Source organism: Schistocerca nitens, chromosome 4 (genome assembly GCF_023898315.1).
Source record: "Schistocerca nitens isolate TAMUIC-IGC-003100 chromosome 4, iqSchNite1.1, whole genome shotgun sequence".
NCBI classification, from domain to species: Eukaryota; Metazoa; Arthropoda; class Insecta; order Orthoptera; family Acrididae; genus Schistocerca; species Schistocerca nitens.
This window is the reverse complement of record NC_064617.1, coordinates 431,885,961-431,912,032: the sequence shown is the minus strand read 5'-3', so window position 1 is coordinate 431,912,032 and position 26,072 is coordinate 431,885,961. Positions and strand designations below refer to the sequence as shown.

General features: G+C 44.1%; 1 protein-coding gene across 2 annotated transcripts in view; it reads left to right on the top strand.

Annotated features, from left to right (window-relative positions):
* LOC126252978 (LIM domain only protein 3-like) overlaps positions 1-26,072 on the top strand; it is a 371,497-nt gene that overhangs the window by 282,706 nt on the left and 62,719 nt on the right. For both annotated transcript variants that reach the window (XM_049954003.1, XM_049954004.1), the window contains exon 4: positions 5,531-5,656. In XM_049954003.1, coding sequence (XP_049809960.1) covers positions 5,531-5,656 — 126 coding nt within the window. The remainder of the gene's footprint in view (positions 1-5,530; positions 5,657-26,072) is intronic.

The following is a 26,072-nucleotide window of genomic DNA, read 5'->3' as shown; positions in this document are numbered from 1 at the left end:
TCCGTTTGTGGAGTAAATACTTCTTTTTTTTCTGACATACACACAAAAGTCGTGGGATACCTTCTAATACCATACCGGACCTCCTTTTGCCCAGCGTTGTGCAGCAACTCGATATGGCAAGGACTCAATAAGTCGTCGTAAGTCCTTTGCAAGGCAACGGCCTTGCCTCCGTGGATACACCAGTTCCCGTCAGATCAACAAAGTTAAGCGCTGTCGGGCGTGGCAGGCACTTGGATGGGTGACCATCCGGGCCGCCATGTGCTGTTGCCATTATCGGGGTGCACTCAGCCTCGTGATGCCATTTGAGGAGCTACTCGCCCGAATAGTAGCGGCTCCGGTCAAAGAAAACCATCATAACGGCCGGGAGAATGGTGTGCTGCCCACACGCCCCTCCTAACCACATCCTCACTGAGGATGGCACGGCGGTCGGATGGCCCCGATGGGCCACTTGTGGCCTGAAGTCGGAGTGCATAAGTCCTTTGCAGGTATACTCAGACACCTGCCGCTATAGCCGTCCATAATTGCGAAAGTGTTGCCGGTGTAGGATTTTGTGCAAGAACTGACCTCTCGATTATGTCCGATAAATGAGCGATGGCATTCATCTCGGACACTCTGGGTGGCCAAATTATTCGCTCAAACAATCCAGAATGTTCTACAAACCAATCGCGAACAATTGTGGTCAGGTGACATGACGCATTGTAACCCATTAAAATTCGAACGTTGTTTTAGGAACATTGAGTCAATGAATAGCAGCTAATGGTCTCCAAGTGGCTGAACATAGCCATTTCCAGTCAATGATCAGTTCAGGTAGACCAGAAGACCCAGTCTATTTCATATAAACATAGTTCACACCATTACCGTACGATCATCAATTGCTTAGTGCCTCGTTGACAGCTTGGGTCCTTGCCATCTTGGGGTCTGCGCCGTACTCGAATCCTACCATCAGCTCTTACGGAACGAAATCGGGACTCACCCGATCATGCTACGGTTTTCCAGTCGTCTACGGTTCACCGACATCGTCACGAACCCAGGAGAGGCGCTGCAGGCGATTTGCTGCTGTTAGCAAAGGCAATCGCATCGATCGCCTGCTGCCATATCCCACTAACTCCAAATTGCGCCGCACTGTCCTAACGGATACGTCCGGCCTACGTCCCACACTAATTTCTGTGGTTATATCATGCAATGCTGCTCGTCTGTTAGCACTGACAAATCTACGCAAACGCTGGTGCTCTCGGTAATTAAATGAAGGCCGTCGACCACTGAATTGTCCGTGGTGAGAGGTAATGCCTGAAATTTGGTATTCTCGGCACAATCTTGACACTGTGGAGCTCGGGATATTGTATTCCTTAAAGATTTCCGAAATGGAATGTCCTATGAGTCAATCTCCAAATACCTTCCTTGACTTCCGGAAGGCGTTCGATACAGTTCCGCACTGTAGCCTGATAAACAAAGTAAGAGCCTACGGAATATCAGACCAGCTGTATGGCTCGATTGAAGAGTTTTTAGCAAACAGAACACAGCATGTTGTTATCAATGGAGAGACGTCTACAGACGTTAAAGTAACCTCTGGCGTGCCGCAGGGGTGTGTTATGGGACCATTGCTTTTCACAATATATATAAATGACCTAGTAGACAGTGCCGGGAGTTCCATGCAGCTTTTCGCGGATGATGCTGTAGTATACAGAGAAGTTGCAGCATTAGAAAATTGCAGCGAAATGCAGGAAGATCTGCAGCGGATAGGCACTTGGTGCAATGAGTGACAACTGACCCTTAACAAAGACGAATGTAATGTATTGCGAATACATAGAAAGAAGGATCCTTTATTGTATGATTATATAATAGCGGAACAAACACTGGTAGCAGTTACTTCTGTAAAATATCTGGGAGTATGCGTGCGGAACGATTTGAAATGGAATGATCATATAAAATTAATTGTTGGTAATGCGGGTGCCAGGTTGAGATTCATTGGGAGAGTCCTTAGAAAATGTAGTCCATCAACAAAGGAGGTGGCATGCAGAACACTCGTTCGACCTATACTTGAGTATTGCTCCTCAGTGTGGGATCCCTACCAGGTCGGGTTGACGGAGGAGATAGAGAAGATCCAAAGAAGAGCGGCGCGTTTCGTCACAGGGTTATTTGGCAAGCGTGATAGCGTTACGGAGATGTTTAGCAAACTCAAGTGGCAGACTCTGCAAGAGAGGCGCTCTGCATCGCGGTGTAGCTTGCCCGCCAGGTTTCGAGAAGGTGCGTTTCTGGATGAGGTATCGAATATATTGCTCCCCCCTACTTATACCTCCCGAGGAGATCACGGATGTAAAATTAGAGAGGTTCGAGTGCGCACGGAGGCTTTCCGGCAGTTGTTCTTCCCGCGAACCATACGCGACTGGAGCAGGAAAGGGTGGTAATGACAGTGGCACGTAGAGTGCCCTCCGCCACACACCGTTGGGTGGCTTGCGGAGTATAAATGTAGGTGTGGAGGAAGAAATTCTGTTAATTCCCATGGTGCGACCATTAATCCCGTAGCAAACTTTTTCACATGAATCACCTGAGTACAAATGACAGCTCCACCAATGCACTGCCCTTTTTGTACCTTGTGTACACGATACTACTGCCATTTGTACACGTGCATATCTCTATCCTGTGACTTTTGTCACCTCAGTGTATATAAAGCTATTGTTGAATACTGGGAATTACTGAAAATTTAAAATGAATATAGTGTTGAAATTTCAAGATTTTAAATTTTTATTTAGTTTCAGAAAGAAAATCATTCAGTCTCAGACAAAGTTTTCTCACTCTTGGACAGTATTTTATAAGTAACAGAGTCACTTCAGTAGTCCTGAGATAATTTAACCGAAATATGTGGAACACATGGTGAATCTCGAAGATCACGTTCCGTGTTTATTGTATCTGTCGCATTATTATCAGGATTGGGATTGCTCACTTTTTTCATTTGTGTGGCGCTGATCCATTTCTGAGCCCGTGTCGTGCTCTACCGTTGACAGATCATTTTCGTCAGGAACGTATGAATCATCAGAGTCAACTTCAGAGTCAGAGTCTTCGGAAAATATCTCCGTTATCTGCATAATTCTTCTTATTCTTCCGTTATAGACATTTGCAGGTATTTTAAAGCCACACCTCTCTTTTTTAAAAAAGCGTGAATTACTAACTAATATATACTAGGATTTCCTAGTTAGTTGCAATTAATGGAAGGATTTGTAAAAAGGGTAGCTACGTATCTTCACAAACTAACGAACGACCATGGTGAAATGAATGAGGGGTAATAAATCCTAATCAAAATTGATTCTGCGTGAAGTACGTACATATGTGTAGAAAATACGACAGTTAATAAAGAAAGAGAATCGCACTTAAAAACAAGTAATTTGGCAGTTGTGATTTTACGAACAAAGTTATTCACTAAAAACCCTTTAAGCAAACTCACTGAAGCATAAATTAAGCTGTAGTCTAATCAAGTTACTAAAAGGTCATATAGAAGAACTTAAAGAATAAATTGGATTACACAGGCCAACGATGGAAAAACTTTTTTACTGAAATACCTTATTCTTATAGTTTTTAGGGTGGGAAATCAAAATATGATACTTAAAAAACTGCATCACCCACCATTTCCTTTCATTTTACAGTTAATCTTATTAAATTAAGCAATTTTTTAAAGAATTTAACAGCTTTTATGTAGTTAAAATAATATAAAAATGAGGTGTAATGAATGTAGATGACGTTGGTAGCACTGCTAAAAAACATTTGCTGGCAAAAAAGTTCGATTCTATTTTTGTGTTAACAGATGGTGTTTTGTTTACTGTCAACCCAACCTCACTTTCCCGTTTCCTATAAATGTGCTCAGTACAATGCCTAATCGTGGCTTTAAAAACTCTGCTGACAGTTTTTGTTATTCAACTTTTGTAGTCCTGTCTTCCTCAGTTGCGTGTAATATTACGGTATGTTGATGATTTTTACTTATGGACCGTCTGACAGCAACCGAATAAAACACTAAAGTTGTGTTTTATTCAGTTGCTATCAGACGGTCTATAAGTAAAAATTATCAATATAACGTAAGTTTTTGTTATATTTGTGGTGAATTTGTGATTGAAAAACGCTAAAGGAACATTATAGACTTTGTGAAAAAGGTTTATCTATCATACTTTGGATCTAAATTTGGTGACCAAGATAAATCTTGGACGCCACTTAAGGCATGTTATGTGTGTGTTGATCTGAGAAAACGGTCGAAAGAGGTGAAAAAAGGCTTCAGATTTGCTGTTCCTGTGATATGGAGGGAGCCAAGGAATCATTCCAATGGTTGCTGCTTTTGAAGTGTTTATATTGCTGGTCAAAATTCGTAATACAAGAAGGTAATAAGCTACCTAAGCTTCCGTCCGCTATCCGACCAGTAGGGCAAGGTGTAGATTTGCCGGTTCCTTAACCACTAGATGATTTAAATTCAGTTCTTCATTGCGACAGTGTCCGTAGCTGCGACGAATTTTTTTAATGATTTTGTGATACTTTCTGCAGATATTTTCTTTATTTGATGGATTATAAATTTCCAGCTTTAGGCCATTTTCAGTTATGTGAAACGTAAGCATTATACATGGGATGCTTTAATATCATTTACGAAGTTATATCCTGAGATATATTAGAAAGATTGCAACATACTTTATAGAGGATACGCTGATGGATACTGTGTCATGTACGTCTTTGCTCCTATGATTGCATATAATTGTCATAAAGTGAATACGCGAGAGTTTTTCGTAATTTTAGGAGCACGTTATTTTGACATGTTATTGCGAAGCTCTTACATATGAGGTCTATGTTTTCAACGTACACTGACCAGGGAGATTATTATTATTATTATTATTATTATTATTATTATTATCCAGCAATTCCTCAATTAACTAATATAGGACTTTGGTCTTATGTATATTTAATTATGGTTCATGTCTTAATTACCGAATTTCTATAAAATAATTATAATATTCCTAGTGTATGTACGTTTAAAACATGTACTTCATGTATAAGAACTTTGCAACAACTACGAAGAACTCTCCCTATTTTATTGTCAATTAGGTGCAGTCATAGAGGCAAAAACGTACATGGTATAGCATACCATTGTCGTATCTTCTGTACAGTTAAGTCCATTCTTTCTAATATATATTGGGGCATGACTTGCTCTTATATTAAATTCATAAATGGTACTACTTCATCCAACGTATAATGCTTCCGGTAGAAATAGTAAAATCCATCGATTAAAGAAAAATGTAAGCTGAAGACATCAGAAATTCATTTAGAAATAAATCTTAAATGTTCTGATGAAGTGGTGCCAACGGCAGACGTAAAACCGTCTTTCTTCGACGTTGTGTGGCGTCATAGAATAACGTTTCCACACATGGTGATTGTCCTCAATTTGTTCCACAATACACCGTCTATATCCCCTAAATTTTGTCGTTTCAGCTGGTTTTGAGTCGCAATATGTTTACTACTTAATTACTTCACTTTGAAAACTATAAATCGCGGGTGTCTACAGGCTCTTCGGCAGCACTGGCTACTGCGCGGCGTGCTCCAAGGTGATCCCCGCCTTCGAGATGGTGATGCGCGCGCGAAACAACGTCTACCATCTCGAGTGCTTCGCCTGCCAGCAGTGCAACCATAGGTAAGTGTTACTACGCAGCACTTGCTACCTTACTGGTCAACAGGGCAAAGAAAGTATTACGGGCACACTGAAATATTTTTTTTTAAGGAAGCATTTGTGTCGTGGAACAACGTAAGTTATGACGCTGCAGCTATTTTCAGGAAAGACCTTTCGGTAATATCTCTACTCGGGAAAAGATGTTCTTATAATTGGAAAATTACATGAGTGCAAGGCATTAAGACGTCCAAAGCCTGTGTTTTCACCATCGTAAAAATTGACACGAACGACGTAAGTCTTTGATATCATTTAGCAGATGTCCAGCTTGTGGTCCTGTTCTCATCAGGCAGGTTGTCAGTAACTACTATATTGCACTTCTCGATTCTCGTAACATTCTGAAAGTGTTCGTGACGTAGTTCGACACTAGGAGCGCTCACGCCACGAGCTGTGGCAAGTGGGATTGCCTGTGCATGTGATACAACTCACAACCCATGCTCGACGTATCCATCTACCGGGAAAAATATCTTCTCCAATGTGGCAGGGTTGCCATCTTGTTTCAAATAAATATCTTCTCCTCCTCTTTGCTGTGAAACATGTCAAATAATGCTTCGTTAATTCCTGCTAGACGCGCTACGTCATAGTGTTCTCGGTGATGAAATGTCGGTAGAGCACACTCCTTAAACTAGTCTGCAAGTTTTTGTGGACATTGGCAATGAAAGAGAAACTTTTTTTTAATGATTCGGTAGCGCCATTTTCCTCGTCTATTTGTTCAGCTGAAACGTTTCCTCGGAAAAGACAGAACTTACTTTTCCGCACTTCTTTATCAATTTGAGCTTGTACTCCGTCCGCAGTGTCATCGTCGTCGATAACTCATTACATCTAATTTTCCTTTCTAAGTGTACTTTCTCAAAAAACTCGAAATTTCGAACTCTCTGCTTGGATCTCTACCAAGAGTCTTTTAGTGTCCTCAGATTGTGAACATTGTCGAAAGCTATTGTCGAAAGAGTCCTGAAGATCGCAGCAGAGTGGTTCAAACGCTATGTTGTAAAGGAAGTCGATGAGGGAACACATGCGGCTATTCATTCAGATAATTATAATGACAAGTGAAGTGCGTGACCTCGAACTCTCACAATCGCACAGAAACGTGCTTAGAATATAAATAGCTCTTCCCAAAAATAGTGGCAAGGGCCATTCCCAAGCCAAACTGCGCGTCTTACCACAATAGATATTTGACTGATCACACATTCGGAGTCTAAGGAAGGAACACAGTATCAATGGACAGAATCACAGACAAGACATATGTCAACGTCCCTACTTGCTACTCTATTTCCCTTTGTTTAAAATAATTACGCTATGTGAAGAACAAACTTGTTCCAGTGACCTGATAATGTTGCACAGCTATTCAATCTTCAAATAGCAGGTGTGGAATTTCAATGAAATTGTCAAAGCGTAGAGGATCAAAACAATATACGAATCTGACTTAAACCATTTTTTCACATTCAGCATCACTTCTGCATTCAGGCAGCCCAATATCAAAACACCACCCTAATTACATTTTCAAACGGTGGTATTCAAACGATGTGATAACTTCCTTTTGCCAAAGATAATTGCAAAATTATGCTTGTATTTCGGGTGCAGAAAATTAGGTGTTATAGCACAGAGTGAAGTTGGATGATGAAATGACGATCGTATAACGTTACTTGTGGTTCTTCACTTTGTACTTACAAAATCAATGATTCTTATCATGTTGAGCATATATTGCTTAAAGAAGTACTCATCAAGGGATTTATAATATTTTGTTGTCTTCAGCCTGTTTCTGGTCCTAGTACATCGATATTTTGTGTCTCCGCGTTCCAAAGTGGTAATCGTTGGGTGCAAGAGGCGAGTTGACCTCTCTGGGGCGATGGTGGTGTGGAGGCGTATTGAGGAATTTAGTGATCAGGGAGCATTATGGTTGTTCTCCAGACGTGGAAAGTTCATAAGTGTTCGAAATTGCGTTGCCTTTCACTCGTGTGGGATACGTCGTAATCTAGTGTTGGTTTTTAGGTGGGTGTTGATGTTAACGAGCGTACACGGACGGTTAGCAAAGACGGGGGCCTAACAGAGAGTGGAACAACTGGCTATCAGGAATCGTTGTGTAACGAATGAAGCGGATGTGGTGAGGATTATTAAAAGAAGAATAAATTGATTTTTGCTCTGATATAAATTTCAAGTGAGGGGTACTGGTATATGCCCTTTACCTTCTTTGACTGTGTTGTCTACAGAAGAGAGGGAAGATACGGGTTTCTGACCGTATGGTGACTGACTGCGGTGTTTGTTGCCCAATTCAGTGATCGGACTGGGGAGCTTACGAGGGGAGTATAGGATGGCTTCTGGGCATTGACTGGTGGTACGGGGGAAGGGACTGTTTTAATCCTGTCTTGCGGGCCTAAGGGAGGCTGGCGACAATTGGCTTTATAGCGTAGGCATAGCAGGACGTAGAAATTATGCGGGTCCATTAACGAACTTGTGGAAGTAGGTCTATGGAACCCGTCTGGTTAGCCGCGCTGTCTAACGCGCTGCTTCCCGAGCGGGAAGGCGTGCCATTCCCCGGCACGAATCCGCCCGGCGGATTATGTCGAGGTCCGGTGTGCCAGCCAGCCTGCGGATGGTGTTTAAGGCGGTTTTCCTCTGACTCGGCGAATGCGGGCTGATTCCCCTTATTCCGCCTCAGTTACACTATGTCGCCGATTGCTGCGCAAACACTGCCTCTACGTACGCGTACACCATAATTACTCTACCATGGAAACATTTGGGGTTACACTTGTCTGGTGTGAGACGTTCCCGGCGGGAGGGAGGGGGGAGGGAGGGGGGGTCCACTGGATTAGTTGTGGGGTGGCGGTGGGGTGGGTGGGCTGCTGTAGCCTGTTGTGGGGTTGTGAACCACTGAGGGTCCGGCGGGACGAACCCTCTCCGTCGTTTCTAGATCCCCGGTTCAATACACAATACACAAGTCTACGGAGCAATGCATCTCATGTTTTGTCTGGCAGACCACCCGGCGCTAACAGGTCGTGCACTCTGGCCATGGCTGCGATATGACTTCCAGATACTGCAGAAGCTCCGAGAAGAAAGTTTCAGCTTGTCCGTTCGGGCAGCCCAGTATGAACACGACACTAATTACATTTTCAAATGATAATATTCGTGCGATGTGAGAGCTTGCCTTTTGCAGAAAAGATTGTAACATAGGCTTGTACTTCGGAGCAGGAAACTTTTTGTATAGTATACAATGTAGTCTGATGACGCAACCCTTTTCGTGTAACGGTAACTGTGGTTCATCACATTGTATTCTTAAAAAGTCAACAATTCTCCTCAAATGGAGCTAATATTTCTCAAAGAAGTAAACATCAAGAGGTTGATGTTGTTATATAGCTATTTTTGCTTCTTCACATTACCAGAATTCCTCTCTTAGTTCTTCAATAGATGCTCATTCAAATGTATATCGTGACAAGACACGTAGTTTTGCATGCGACTGGCTCACGACACTGTTTCTGGGATGAGCGAATTATATTATAAGCGCATTTCTGTGCGGTTCTGAGCGTTCGAAGCCACGCCCTGTGTTAGTGAATAGTTTAGTTGTGGTAATCATTCTTTTGGTCGCCAATGATGGACTTAGTTGCATCAAATGTTTCTAGAAGATTGAATTTACTCAAGACCTTCTCAGATAGCTGAAAACTCACTTTACAACCGACGATTATTTATTCTGGCGAACCTTCGTATCATATGGTAATGTCAACAAATTTTCCACAGAATACCTGTCTTGTACGATATCTGTAAGTTTCAGTTCACTTACCAGTTGCGATTTACGAAAGGTTTACTGCGACAGTTCTCGTAAAGTCTTTCTCACAGCAGACTGCAGCATTATAATCTTCGCGCCTCAGTATTAAATTTTTTGACACTTGTGGACTGAATCTAATAATTCAAAATGGCTGGTTCAAATGGCTCTGAGCACTATGGGACTTAACATCTGAGGTCATCAGTCCCCTAGAACTTAGAACTACTTAAACCTAACTAACCTAAGGACATCACACACATCCATGCCCGAGGCAGGCTTCGAACCTGTGACCGTAGCAGTCGCGCGGTTCCGGACTAAGCGGAGTCTTCATCTTTGCCTAACAGCTCCATTTTAACCTATTTGCTTATCACCCTCTTCAGCTTTTACTCTCCACACCTCCATCCAACTGACAATCCGTTGATGCCTCAGGATGTGTCGTTTCAACGGATCCTTCCTTTTAGTCGAGTGGTACCAAATTCCTTCCCCCTGTCCCCCCCTCCCCCCCACCCACCCCTGTTCTATTCATTACATCTTCATTATTTATCCGATCCACCATCTAATTTTCAGCATTCTTCTGTAGCATCATATCTGGCACAGATCTAGGGTTCAGTCCAGGGCCTGGAGTGGGGAGCACAGTTTGTTACTATCGCTGTCTTCTCTGTCTCGTCTCCCAAATCAAATGGTTCAAATGGCTCTGAGCACTATGGGACTCAACTGCTGAGGTTATTAGTCCCCTAGAACTTAGAACTAGTTAAACCTAACTAACCTAAGGACATCACAAACATCCATGCCCGAGGCAGGATTCGAACCTGCGACCGTAGCGGTCTTGCGGTTCCAGACTGCAGCGCCTTTAACCGCACGGCCACTTCGGCCGGCTCGTCTCCCAAAATTCAACAAATTGCCGTCACTCCCAGTTTTAATCAGCTAACAATGACTGTATGATTTTTAATTTCAATAACAATAAAACATATTATGTGCCTTAATGTAATAACAAACTGTTTAATTTCGATAAAATTTCTGTATAAACAAAAAATGTCTGTTCAAAATCTAAAATTTCCGAAAGTTTTTCATTGATTGATTTGAAATTTTGACAGAACGTATCATTCAGGAGAGAGAGGGGGGGATGTGGAGGGGGGAGGAGTGGAGAGGAGATGGAAAAAGAGAGGATGGAGGAGGGGGGTGGACAGAGACAGGGGGAGGAGGAGATGGACAGAGAGAAGGGGGAGTAGGATATTTGGACATATACCGAATTTCTGCACATATTTAGCAATTGTGAAATATGCCGTGTTTGCTAGACTCAGCCACAGCAACACGGGGCTGTGGAATATTTTGTGTAGGCGGTGTTGAACAGCTTTCAGAAAAATTACACCCCGCATTGTAAAATACACAGTTGTACCACTACATTTTATTGATGACTATCGATTTCGGCCCAAGATCAGACCATCTTCGTGTCTTGAAAGTAATTCAGTTACGCATTCTCACAGTTGCAATACTAGTTGTAAGTTACAGACTGTTCCATTAGCTATTAGTAACTGTCCATGTGTAACCTTCATGTCCAGACACTAAACACGACGATTGTGAACAAAAGTCTGTAAACTAAGGCTGTACGAGTGTGTGGATGAGTAGGATGCTATTTCTTTCAGTCATGTTCGCCTTGTGTCAGGAAGATCGTTCAAGTGTTAACAACAGTGTCTTTCGCTTTATATCTTCTCTTACCCAGCTTACTGTTGTTTTCCTGGTTCTACCTGTGAACCAGGAATAGTGTCGGATTTGCTGCTGACAGCAAGTGCAGTCAGCTTGTGAATGTGCACCTTTACCTGATTGGACTGTCACCGATCAGCTCTTAGTCCCCTCCACGTGGGCAGGCCCTCACCCAAGCAACTGAAAAGTATATTTTGTTAAGTGCACCTTGTCATTTATCTTGTAGAATTCCTTGCCATTCTCTAGACTCGTGGTTTTCATTTACTTTTTTTCTCCGAAAGTAGGCTGTTAAATGTTGAAATTGTTATGTGTACTTGGGCAATAAGGAGTGACTGACACTACTTTTTCTTGTTCGCAGGAATCATTTACTGAACAAACAAATGCAGATTATATTACAGGTAACCCCAACCAATGCCTATGATATTTTGGCATAGTTCTGGCAGCTTCTGTATTTGCGTAGCAAACAATTCTTCGGGGGTATCCCGGCGTCACTGGTGGACAAATGCATAAGGTTCGTCATTGCTGATGAACGACATACCCCACATGACCTTTTTCATTGCGTCGAGTTGGGCATACTTGCTAGGAGCCCAACTCTGGGATTTTAGAGGGTGTAAAGCCTAGTTAACACACCGTGGAATTGTTCTGGTGGCTGACATGTGGCCATACATTATTGTGTTCGAGTAGATTCTCTGCCTCGTGATGACTGGGTGTTGTGTGATGTCCTTAGGTTAGTTAGGTTTAAGTAGTTCTAAGTTCTAGGGGACTGATGACCATAGATGTTAAGTCCCATAGTGCTCAGAGCCATTTGAACCTTTTGTTCTAGTAGAAATGTATTGCCCTGTTTTGCAAGGCGGCGTTATTGAGTGCATCGACGGAGTTGGAACAGTGAACTGCAGCACCGATCACTGTTAAGTGTCGTATTGGGAGGGAGCCAGTCCAGTAGCAGCATCCCTTCGTGATCCCAGAACACAATCGCCATTTGCTTCTGTACGAATATTCTCGGCCGCAATTTTCTGGGACGAGCGCTTCCAGTACGCTTCCGCTCCATTGACTGGCTTTTTTTTCTGTTGTTTTGTGGAAAGGCTATGACTAGTCGACGGTGATCAGACACTCAAAGGATTTCACTGGATCTCCACTGTACTGCTGCACAAACTGTTCACATATTTCTCCACACACTTCTGTTTCTGAGCAGTATGAGGGAATGGGGAACCCATTGTATACACACCCTCTTCATCATCAATCCTCATGGATGATAGTGTGGTGTGTTATCCCTTATACCCCTGACGCCTTCTCTAGTTCATCAAAAGTGATTCTCCTGTGCCCCATTATCAGGTCTTTGACACGCTGCAGCTGCTGGACGCACAGTGTATTTGCGTTTTTCGGCACAGTCCTACCATCTCTGATCTGTGATACCCAACGGAACACGGATCTGCATCTTGGCGCTGTTTCCCCACATATGACTACTAACCCCTTGCCGATGCTTGAGCTAGTCACTCCTTCCCTCCAGAGAAACCTGTCTATTCACCATTACTTATGCTTGTCTGTTCCCACGTTGTCTCACCGATGTCCACCAGTGCACTCGCTAGCAGGAATAAGTTCTGCTGCAATGCACCATATTTGTGAAGCATAAACACCTTCTGGTTGACAGTACTATAATCAATCTTCACGCGTTTATTGGCACATTTTTCAAACTGCTACTCTACAGAAGTTATAGGGGGAGTGCTAATTAATACAGGACGGAGAAAATAAAAAATAAAATAGTTTCTGCTGAAACACTTTTAGGAGGATGGTAATCAAGACGCCCATGCCGCTATCACCTCCCTCCCTCTCCCCCCATGTTGTATCGCTGCCTCACAGCATTTCAGAAGCTACTGTTTTCTTCTTCTCTAAACTGTTTATCGTCCACCTTTGACTTTCCTAGATCGTTACACTTCATACGAGTACGATCAGAAAAGTTTACGTAACATTTAAATTTATGTAAACAAATACATCCTTTTTTTAGGAAAGCTTCTCTTGCAATTGTCAACATACTTTTCATGTAGTTCTTTTTCGCCTGTTGTCAGATACTTGTATTTTGATGTCCAAGTAACAAAACTAGTCAACTGCTTTCATTTCTTTCCTTCCTAACTTCATTACCTTAACATCGCATGATTTAATTGAACTGCATCCTGTAACTAATACATCATCTCAAAACATTACCCATTAAGTTTGAATGGCCTTCCAACTCCTTTGCTGCCTCTGACACAATTACAGCACCTTCGGTAAGCCTCAGAAGTTTTTATTTCTCTTCGACCATTTTTAATTTCCTTTCTTAACATTTGCTTGGCTTCATTAATAGCTTTCTCAGGGTACAGATTGAATGACTTGCGGGATAGGCTAAAAGGCTGCCTCACTAACTTTTCAACTACCGCGTTGCTTTGATATCCTTCGAAGGCGGTTATGGTAGCAGAGCGAAAGAACTGTTCTGTAACGAGTCAATGTACCCCTGGGACTTTGTATTTCAAAATACGAGGGCGTGCTGAAAAGTAAATGCCTCCGAATTTTCTGTGTGAATATTCTTAAAACTTTTTAAGAAAACAAACTGTGTTAACTTTTTACATCTTTATTCTTCATATCTATATATTTATTTCACAACAGTTACCCCGGCGACGAAGACATTTCTCCCAACGAGAGACCAATTTGTTAACACCGCCATCGTGGGATGTTTGAAATTGTTGACGAAGCCAGAACATAATCTCTGCTTGCACCGCTTCATCTCTATCAAAGTTATGTCCTGGAAGGTGTCCTTTGAGTTTTAGAAATAGATAAAAATCGGATGGGGCAAGTCAGGAGTATATGGAGGATGATAGATGACAGTGAACCCAACGCGTCGAACTTTTCCTGATGTCACAGCACTCGTGTGTGGTTTGGCACTGACATGCCGAAGGAGAGGGTGCTCCACGTGTCGACGAACTCTTCGAATTCGTGCTTTCAATTTTCTGAAGTTCTCTCACGCACCGGCGTAGTTAAGTTAGACACCGCCACGTCACACTCTACAATTTCGAACGCTTAGTGGCAGCGGGTTGCAGATTTCATCAGCGAAGCTGGAGTGACGAACTAGTAATGTGCATGACGTATAATACTGCCACAAATATTGTGAACAATAATAAATTCAGAGCCATTACTGTCAAGCACGACCTACGAGTAAATCATCCATTTATAAGATTCATCATGGAAAGATAACTAGACAGCAGAGACTGAACAGCCCCTCCGCTAAACAATAAAAAGTTGAGACTTCCTTGAGACTAAGCTATGTATCTCCATCAATTTAGCATTAAACTTCAAACAACTAAAACACAGAATAAGGGTAATCATAAACACAAGAGGAAGAACAAGTTATGCTCAAATTTGAGTGTGGTTCAAATGGCTCTGAGCCGGCCGGGGTGGCCAAGCGGTTAAAAGCGCTACAGTCTGGAACCGCGCGACCGCTACGGTCGCAGGTTCGAATCCTGCCTCGGGCATGGATGTGTGTGATGTCCTTAGGTTAGGTAGGTTTAAGTAGTTCTAAGTTCTAGTGGACTGATGACCTTAGAAGTTAAGTCCTATAGTGCTCAGAGCCATTTTTTTTTAATGGATCTGAGCACTATGGGACTTAACATCTGAGGTCATCAGTCCCCGAGAACTTAGAACTACTTAAACCTAACTAATCTAAGGACATCACAAACATCCATGCCCGAGGCAGGATTCGAACCTGCGACCGGAGCGGTCTCGCGGTTCCAGACTGAAGCGCCTAGAACCGCACGGCCACAACGGCCGGCAAATTTGAGTGTGCTAGGAATATAGCCCAGTAGCAACAAAATTCACAACATTGTAATATGAAGGCATTACCTAAATAGCTGTTAGTATAAACAGCATCATTTACAAGATTTTTCAACCATATAATATGAGAGATGACCACAAAACGGCCGCAGGCGCCATATTTTACCGCCAGAGGCGGCCTGTAGTAGCATGAACAGTGTGGTGCAGGTGACTTCTAAAACACGGAACGAACATACATGTACAGCAACTAAAACACAATTATTTTAAAGTTTCCATACTATCAAGGATTAAAGCCTGCGTCGAGCTCGGGAATTCGAATGAACAAATAAATCAACTAATTTTGGCAGTCGCTGATTAAAGAATATCTTGTGCACAACAAGAAACTTTCATTTCTATAACACAAACTCTTAAATTATATCACATGGAATCTACTAAGTGGTGTCACAAAAACCACTCAACTATTAATTTGATTTTAACAAATCAAGCGTTAGCGGCAACAGTCCAACTAAATCCCCATAGCATTCCCATAGCAAGCCAGACGATGACTCCGTCTTAGCGGTTACAATGGCTGATTAGCTGAATGCAACACGGGGCTTACTTCATACGGGACGGCGTATCCCAATACAAACAAGACGGGTAAATAACTCTTCACGCTGAGAAAAGTACACTGCTGCTGATATGCTTCCTGGCGACACATTCCCAACACAGCTGTCGTTACATATGAATCCATACTCATTGATCGATCTCGATTGCTACACTTCCGCGCCAAACCATCTACTGCTCTACAGTAAGCCAACGATCGAGCAGAGGACAGGACACTCGTTTCCCCGTCCAAAACTGCACTCATTCCAGGCGGTCTGTACCTTGCCCACCATGCTTTCGGCGCTTATCGCCTACCACCTAGCGGCACGCGAGGGAAGCAAAAAAACATCTGGGATCGATTACAGAACGTCTCAGGATGACATGGAGAATGGCGCTCACCTGGATGGGTCCGCTGGTCGTGGTCGTGGGGTCGTGGTCGTGCGGTAGCGTTCTCGCTTCCCGCGCCCGGGTTCCCGGGTTCGATTCCCGGCGGGGTCAGGGATTTTCTCTGCCTCGTGATGACTGGGTGTTGTGTGATGTCCTTAGGTTAGTTAGGTTTAAGTAGTTCTAAGTTCTAGGAGACTGATGACCATAGATGTTAAGTCCCATAGTGCGCAGAGCCATTTAAACCATTTATTTCACCTGGATGGCATTCGGAAAACCTGGTGACAAGCTTCGCAAACCCACTATCCTTGTAACTTTAAAGAGCAAGGTTTATGACACATACATCCTGCAAGTTACAACGTAGGGACTCGAAGCAGTGACACAATGAACAGCGTATAACATCTCCTGGTCTATCACAGGGCGATGGAGAAAGCCTTCCTTGCAGTGAATCTGAGAGACAGGATCAAGTGCGAAGAGATAAGGAGAAGGGTCTAGGACACTGTAGAGCGGATAACAAGACTGAAGTGGCTTTGGGCAGGAGACCAAGCTATCGTCAGGAGAGTCCCAGGGAAGTGGGATGAGGCCGCTGTTGTTTACTATATACATAAGCCATCTGACGGACAGGGCAGGCAGCACTCTGCGGCTCGTTGCTGATAATGCTGTGGTGTATAGAAAGGTGTCGTCGTTGAACGGCTGTAGGAGGATACAAAATGACTTAGACAAAATTTCTAGTTGGTGCAATGAATGGCAGCTAGCTCTAAATGTAGAAAACTGTAAGTTAATGCAGATGAGTAGCAATAATAAACCAATAATATTCAAGTACAGTTTTAGTAGTGCAGTGCTTGACACGGTCACGTCGATTAAATACCTAGGCACAGTGTTGGAAAGTAATATGAAATGTAATGAGCATTTAAGGTTGTAGTAGGGAAAGTGAATGGTCGACGTCAGTTAATTGGGTGAATTTTAGAGAAGTGTGGTTCATCTGTGCCACATATTGTTGAGTACTGTCAGAGAGTTTGGGATCCGCGCCAGGTCGGATTAAAGGAAGACGCCGAAGCAATTCAGAGGCGGTCTGCTACTTTCGTTACCGGTAGGTTCCATCAACGCGCAAGTATTACGGAGATACTTCGGCCACTCAAATGGGAATCACTGGAGGGACAAGGACATTCTTTTCGAGGAGCAATGTTGAGAAAATTTAGAGAACCTGCATTTGAGGCTAACTGCAGAACTATTCTACTGCTGCCAACGTCCATTTCGCGTAAGGACCATGAGGATAAGAATGGAGAGTTTATGGTTCGTACGGAGTCATATTCTTCCTTTCTTCCTCGCTCTGTTTGCGGATGGACTGGCAGTGGTACAATGCACCCTCCACCACGCACTATACTGTTTCTTGCGGAGAATATATGTAGATGTAGATACGTGACAAAGAACAAATTGACTGCAGTGGCGTCTCAGGAAGTCAAAGAGAAGTGTCAGACGCGCTGCCGGCCGAAGTGGCCGTGCGGTTAAAGGCGCTGCAGTCTGGAACCACAAGACCGCTACGGTCGCAGGTTCGAATCATGCTTCGGGCATGGATGTTTGTGATGTCCTTAGGTTAGTTAGGTTTAACCAGTTATAAGTTCTAGGGGACTAATGACCTCAGCAGTTGAGTCCCATAGTGCTCAGAGCCATTTGAACCATCAGACGCGCTCTTGCTAGATGGAAAGACGACGTGCGACATGCATGTAAAAGCTGCATCCTGACCTTCCAACTAAGATCGATGTGGAAGTCTTTGGAAGAGGCCTATGTCTCTGAGTGGAGCCTATAGGCTGGTAGAAGTAAACTGCCTGATTCCAGATATCAGTTAGTTGGTAGCTTTTGAACTCATCCGGTATGTCTCAGACCGACGCCTTTTCTCTAACGCTATTGCCACCCCCGTCTTCCGAACTACTCTGCATAAAGCCTGAGAATTTTTAGGACTCTTTTCTTTAACAGCGGAGAGAGGGAGAGAGCTAGACAGTAGAGAAGGGCAGTCGGCGCGCGACGTCTGCCACGGCGGCGAGGCGAGTTCCGGCCAGAGCCGGCAGGTGGATTGGCTGGCTCGTAAAGCGGCGCCGCCCGGATTGGAACCGCGCCCCTCGCCCCCGCCCTTCGCTCCCCGCGGCCCTTTTTATGCCGCTGACTCGGCCCCCGGCGGGCGTCTCGAGGAGGCAGCTGTCCGTCGCCCCGGACGGTAATTTCTCCAAGGTAAACCCATTAATCGGGTTTATTGCCGCGCGCCGCCACTGCAAACCTTGTTTCCGGCGTCCGAGCGGCGTCGGCGGGCGTCGGCGCCGGTTCCTTCCCCCTACCCCCGTCGCCTCCACCTCCCCCTCCGCCGCCCCCCTGCGTACCCCTGGCCCGCTACCCTCTCCGCCCGGCGCGCGCTTTTTTGTCTCGACGCTGGCTGCTGGTCGTCCTGTGATTTCCCAGAAGGCCACTAAATGTTTTAAAAGCCCCTCGATACGGGGCTGCGAGTGAGCGGCCGCCGGCCAGCGGATTCAGTCCGAAGCGGGGCGAGGCGGCCGCCGACACGGCCTCTTACAACTCGCCCCCTTTCTCTTTCTATCCGCTTTCATGCCCTCTCCATCCCAGGCTGCAGTAACCTCTTTTCAATTCAGCAGTCGGCCGAACCTGCGGTTTCCACCGGCCGTCCAAATGCCTCCACATCGCGGCTAAGTGATGCATCTCGAGGCAAGGAAGCATCTCACATCGATGTTACGGCTCCAATGTTTCCCTGGAGCGCACGTGTTGGCCACATATCTTTGCGTTTAGAAGTCCCGAGTTCGATTCCTGTTATTATTATTATTATTATTATCGTATGCATCAATTACAGTAACACACATTTAGCAAAGCAAAGAAATATAAATGAAAATGTGAAACTATATACAGTACACAAGTTTTAAAACGGCTCCGACTACACTCGGATGTTGATGGACTCGATCCAGCGGAGTGCCTCGTGGGATGCTTGATGGTGCTTCTCAGTGCCACCAGGGATGCACCTGATTGGACATTCATTCACAATGTGGCTAATTGTTTGGGTGTCACCGCAGTCACACACACTGTCACTTGAAAAGCCTCACTTGTGCATGTTGTATTTGCACCTACCCTCTTCAGTCCGATGTCTATGTAACTGCACCCACACCTCCCTTGTTTGGTGGGAGCCTGGAACTAGAACGGCTGGATTGTCTACAAGTTCGTGGTTTCGGTTTCATGTAGCTTGCCACTCACGTTTCCACTCTGCATCCTGGTCGAATCCTGTGGATAGCATTCGGACTCCGATTTCATATGCTGGTCTTCTAGATTAGAGGCGTTTTCTGGGCAATAATAGCAAATCGTCATGAAGAGGGATGAAGTTGTTTTCAGAAACTTGCTGACAGAGGTTGTAAATAGCAGCCTTTCGACGGAGGTCTGGTGGAAAGATGTTTGAAAGCACTGGTAGCCAGCAAGTAGGTGTAAACCGGACTGTACCACTATTACTATCAGTTTTACGTCTACTTTCACTACGTGGGCGCTTCGGAGCCAAACTGGTGCACAGTATTCTGCTGCAGAGTATACCAGGGCAAGGGATGCTCCTCGGAGGACTGATGTGGTTGCTCCCCATGTACTGCCTGTCAGCTTTCTCACAATGTTCACTCGTGTTTGTATCTTCTTGGTCAAGTTGGAAAGGTGTTTTTTGTATGTCAAAGTTCTGTCCAGAGTGACTACCACGTATTTTGGGCTTTCGTTGTATCTGACTGTGCCAAGAGGGCCGAACTGTGGACTGATCTTTGCTAATGAAAGGCGATTAGAGAGGTGTAACAGGCTTATCTCTGTTTTAGAAACATTTGGTCTCAGTCGCCATGAGCAAGCGAGAAACCTCCACGTGAGCAATTACTTTTTTCGCCTTAGAATGCATCTTCATGTGCCTTGATCACTGCCGGCGCTCCCTGGGCAACTAATTGGTCCTTTCCAATTAGGCTGAAGGCGATTTAAAGATAATTCCAACAGCGATTATGAAATTAACAACAATATGAAACCCTATACAACCGGCACTGTTCGATTCCGGTAACGACCATTCTAACTTACAAACTGAAAGTGACATGCGCCTCTTTCTGCTACTTTAAAATTTGAGTGTCATGTGCTTCTTAAAGGCATTCACACCTTCGACTATGACATTTTACTTCCCAAATTTAGCAGCCTTACTTTGTTGTCAAGTGCAGTGTAGTTTCACTCATACCAGACGTCTCACCAGCAATGCGTCATCCTTGGCACCATAAAGTCATGATGAAGGCAGGTAGTATCAGGCGACACCCAGGCTTCGGTATTGCGCAGATGGCGTGTCGTCCACCTCGTCCTGTCGCAAATACCACATATACGCTGACGACCTCCAGTTGTATCTAAGTGCAAAATCTATAAACATGAAGACAGCTATCGAGAGTCTCAGTACTGGCCTGTGTTTGCCGTATCAAAATGGACGCAGGATATGGGATTACAGCTCAACTCATCCATAACCCAAGGGGTACTACTTGGGCATTCTAAGCTTATTGGCCAGAAATATTGAGAATCTGTACATTCTTTAACCCTAAATGGGACAAACGTGAACATCTCTCCTTCGATAATGAGTCTAGGAGTAAAATCTAATTTGACTGAATACGTAACTGCGATATGCAAGAAGGCATCGTCATCTCTCCATGCCCTACAAAAGTGTAAAAACCTCTTTCCTCTTGACCTGGAAAAGAAACTTGTACAAACACTTATGCGTCCTATTATTGGATACAGCGAGACTATCATACAAGGCCTTTTTCAGGAAAGCTCGGAGCCTGGAAAGGACTATGATCGCCTTGGTTCGTTATATCTGTGTCACATGTCATCATAATATACATCGGTATTCTGCCTGAGCACAGACAAGCGCAGAGATTTCCATACCCTCTGTCGTCTCTACGGTCTTATCAGTGACCACTGCCCTGATATCTCTCCTCGACATTAACTCTCTTGTCTGAACAAAACGGTAGAAACACACATTCCCACCAGGGCAAAAGCCTTTCTGTCAAACTCCATCATTCAGCCGTCTTCACGAAGTCCTTCTCAGTAACAGGAACTTCATTCTTGGACAACCTCCCGCACTAAATGAGAGAACTAAATACCATCTACAGCTTCAGAAGACTGTTACTGACATATCTACTAAAGCAACAATAAGATTAACATGTCCCATTACGCACTCGTTACCCGCGTACATTCCTGTTTCCAAACAAGTCTTCCTCATTTCCCAGTGTTCCTGCCGATGTAGTCTCCTTGAATTCCCTTTTCACAGAACTCGCTATGTCAGAAAATATCCACTTTGTAGATCTAATAATTATTCTCTTAATTGCCACTATCATGACTGTTATTAAAGTCACAATTATTATTATTATCACCATTAGCGCCTCAGGCTGCTGCAGTACAAGTAACGCCAGAATTAAAGTTATTAGTTCATAGTCAGTAAAGATCACTCACACCGCCTCTTCACCCATTCAAATCATTTTAACACTAACTGTCTCCTAAATTGTAATTTTCTTAGGTAACTATGATGTAATACGAGGATGGTTTCAAAAGTTCTTGGAACGAAATAGAAAAAAAGTACTTACATCACTGAAAATCTTTTATATTTCAATGTAGTCTTCTTGTAGATTAACGCACTTGGTCCAACGATGTTCCAGTGCCTTGATCCCATCTCGAAAGGAATTTCCTTCAGGCTTGCAAAATAGTTGTGAACTCCGGTTCAAATGGTTCAAATGGCTCTGAGCACTATGGGACTTAACATATGTGGTCATCAGTCCCCTAGAACGTAGTAGAACTACTTAAACCTAACTAACCTAAGCACATCACACACATCCATGCCCGAGGCAGGATTCGAACTTGCGACCGTAGCAGTCGCGCGGCTCCGGACTGAAGCACCTAGAACCACTCGGCCACCACTGCCGGCGTGAACAAGGGCCTTGTCGTCTTGGAACACATCACAGCTGCAGAACAAACGTTGTACTATGGGGTGGACCTGACCCGTCAGAATGGTCACAACTGGCGGTGATGCTAACATGAGACCCATGGAATACCATGATATGGCTGCCCCAGTCATCATCGGACCCCCGCTATCTTTCACTCTCTGGACGTAAACTCGGCCAGATTTTCTAAACAATGTGCAAGAAGACAGATCCGAAATGTTCTTCCTTTCTTCATAGTCCAGGTTTGGTGGCTTCGGTACTAATTTTTCCGTTTATGAGCATTTGGAATTCATATTCGCCCTGAAATTACCTGCTTATAGTGCTACCTTCGTGTTCTTCGGGAGCTGACAGCTTTATCAAGTGCAACATTCAATACTGCAGTGCCTTTTGCAGTTGCCCTCCCCTTTGCGACACACTCCTCTTCAATGATGGTTCGTCACGATCACTCAACATATACTTTCGTACGCGGTTTCACTTAGCGGATGATGATTTTCCACTTCAAAAAAATCGTCATATAAATCTTCGATACGTTGTCTCTTGAAACACCGATCACTTGCACTATCTTGTTTGCTGAAGCACCCACCATACTGGCACCAACTATTTGCTTACATTCGAATTTACTTACCTATGACATAACGCACTCACAACTACACAGAACACCGTTCTAACCATGACTCACTCTTTAAACATATTGAGGATATTGACCAAGTGCCTTTCGTGGTCAAATACAGTAGCGCAATTTGCGTACTTAGCTAGTACGTGCATTTACACTGAAGCGCCGAAGTAAACAGTTGTAGGCATGCGTATTCAAATACAGAGATTTGTAAACAGGCAGAATACGACGCTGTGCTCGGCGACGCCTATACAAGACAACAAGTGTCTGGCGCAGTTGTTAGATCGGTTACTGCTGCTGGGCGTGGGGATTTTCTCGTGTGACCATTTCACGAGTGTACCATGGATATCAGGAAACCGGTAAAACATATCCGTCATCGGTGCGGCGGAAAAAAGATCCTGAAAGAAAGGGACCAACGACGACTGAAGAGACTTGTACCCTTGGCGACTCTACAACACACAGCTTTACGCCCCGCCTCGGCCCGTCAACATCGACATTGGACTGTTGATGACTGGAAACATGTTGCCTGATCGGACGAGTCTCGTTTCAAACGGTATCGAGCGGATGGACGTGTACGGATATGGAGACAACCTAACGAATCCATGGAACCTTCAAGTCAGCAGGGGACTGTTCAAGCTGGTGGAGGTTCTGTAATGATGTGGAACGTGTGCAGTTGGAGTGATATGGGACCCTGATGCGTTTAGATACGACTCTGACTGGTGACACGTACGTAAGCACCCTGTCTGATCACCTGCACCCAATCAGGTCTTTTGTACATTCCAACGAAATGGGCAATTACAGCAGGACAGTGCGCCACACCACACATCCAGAATTGCTACAGAGTGATTCCAGGACCGCCACCAAACTACCCAGACATGAACATTATTGAGCATATCTGGGATGCCTAGCAACGTGCTGTTCAGAAGAGATCTTCCGCCTCTCGTACTCCTACGAATTTATGGAGAGCCCTGCTGGAGTCATGGTGTCAATTCCCTCCAGCACTATTTCTTCAGACATTAGTCGAGTCCATGCCACGTCGTGTTGTGCCACTTCTGCATGCTCCCGGGGGTTCTTTGGCTCTTCAGTGTGTGTTCAACCATGCATTTCCTGCGGTGTTTCTATATTTTTTGTCGAAAACCTACACATTAGTAGAATATGCAAAGTATAGATTTATTGTGTTCGATTTGGGTTTCGGAATATTCTTCAGAATAAAGAATTTTCAAGGAAGCTTCTGCAACTCATTGGATATTTGGAACTGGCCAAAGTTGCCAACAGTTCGCGAAAACTTCCATATGTATTCAAAGGAGACCTAAAATCCTTCCCCTACGGTAATTTTTATTTCGGTGAATTTAATTTTTTACTACTATGTCTTTCTCTGTTGCAGAGTAAATTTCTTTATAGTTACCAAGAAGGAGATGATCATACGCAGCGGAATGCCTGATTTTCATAAGTGCGAATAAAATCTTCGAACGACCGTACGAAATCTCCCCCTGCCGAATCTCTGAACTGACGTTTGTTTGTACAAACCTACGTAATGCTATTACACACGCTCAAGCATGCAGAGTTGATACGCTTGCGCAACCTTGCATAATTGAAATTCGATCATGCTTAAAGTAGCTTGTGCGATCCTGATACCTGCGTATCTGCTTATCAAGCAAGCAGTTACGTTTGTAGCTTCGTTAAGACGGCGATATATCGGAGAGCAGGAGGTAACAAGAAAGGATTGTTCAACGACCAGTAGCCATCGAAACCCATAGGTATGCGGCACTACCTCAACTTGACAAACATGTTACATATTTTCAGCGGCTTGTTCGAGGGTGAAATCCCAGCATGAGCCAAAGCACTCCGGAGAAACCCTTAGTCTGGATTAATAAGCAGATATTTCAACCCTCCTCGTTCGAAAGGCGACTGAAGTCTCTTAACTACTGCTCCACTTCGCAAGGTAGAAAGAAAACGCTTGTGGCCTTTACTGAAAACCCACGCCCATGATAAAAGGAATAAGTTTCTGTGTCAAATTTTGTGAAAAACTCACCCTTCTTGATTACATAGGTCTTGATGCATGACATCCAGTTTTTAAAGAGGTAGGCAGACTGGTGTATCAACACTGCAAAGTTTAAGAAATCACTTCAAAATGGAAACACATACTTTGCACGTGGATAATGATCGTCCGTCAATATTTGCAAGGGTGTAAGCACCACCAGTAATTTTTTTTCATCTTCGAACTCGTCCATGTGTTCGTGTTTGCATACAAAAACAATTAAACAACATTGACGATGGCGATTTTTGTCGCTGAAATATGGGGAATAAATAACAAAGGTGTTTCTCACCGAGACGGATCCACAATTTCCAGACCACCAGTAAAAATAATTATATACGCCAATAAGTACTACCTATACGAGCCGAAAAGAAATGTCTCAGAGTTTTTAATGTGATAACTCTTAAATTTTTTGAAATAAAACAGACGTTATTAAGAATCTATATCTTTACTCTTCATGTCTACATACTCATTTTTCAGCGTAGTCACCCTGGTGGTGAGCACATTTCTCCCAACGAGAGACCAATTTTCTGATGCTGTCACTGTTGAAAGATGGCAGTGATTTTCGGTTTATTACTGCACACCTGCCTTTAATATAGCCGCACAGAAAGGAGTCGCACGTGTTCAGATCTGGAGAATATGGCGGTCAATCGAGGCCCATGCCGTGGCCTCTGCGTACCCCAGAGCCAGAATGCAGTTCCCAAAGTGCTCCGCCAGGACATCAAACACTCTCTTGCTGCGATGGGGTCGAGCTCCGCCTTGCATGAACCACATCTTGTCGAAATCATCTTCTAAAACCTTCACGTACGATTCGGTAGTCACCATGCCATCAAGGAATATCGCACCGATTATTCCGTGACTGGCCATGCACACCACACAGTCACCTGTTGAGGATGGGGCGACTTCTCGTTTGCGAAATTCGGGTTCTCAGTCCCCCAAATGCGCCAATTTTGCTTACTGACGAACCCATCCAAATGAAAGTGGGCTTCATCGTTAAACCATACCATATTCATATCAAAGTTCTGTTCGTCAGTTCTGTAAACAATGGTGTTGGCGAAACACAACCGCTGTTCAATGGCCCTGGAGCCTAATGGCTGATGGGTTTGAATTTTGTATGGGAAGAGATGCAGGTCTTCAGCAACAATTTGTCGCAGTGTCTCCCGATCGATTTCCACCTGTTGTGCAGCTCGTCTGATTGCTTTCCTGGGGCTTGTTTGAAACACATCTCGTATCTTCTCGATGTTTTAGGGCGTTTTCATCCTTTCTGGACGACCGACATTGCCAACACTGTCATCACAAACACTATCGATTCTCTCACACTCGCAAATCAAATTCTTAATTGTTAGCACACTTCGACCGGTTGTCATCAGCTTGAACTCGGTCGCAAACTACCTTTGAGCCGCAGTTGGGCTGTTATTGCTCGCATAGTAGGCCTTCACAAGTGTTGTACTGTCAAGCACGCTGTACCGTGACATTCTCACGTGCAAATTGCCGACAACAAGGCGCTACCGCATGCGCTTACTAATTCCTATCATGCC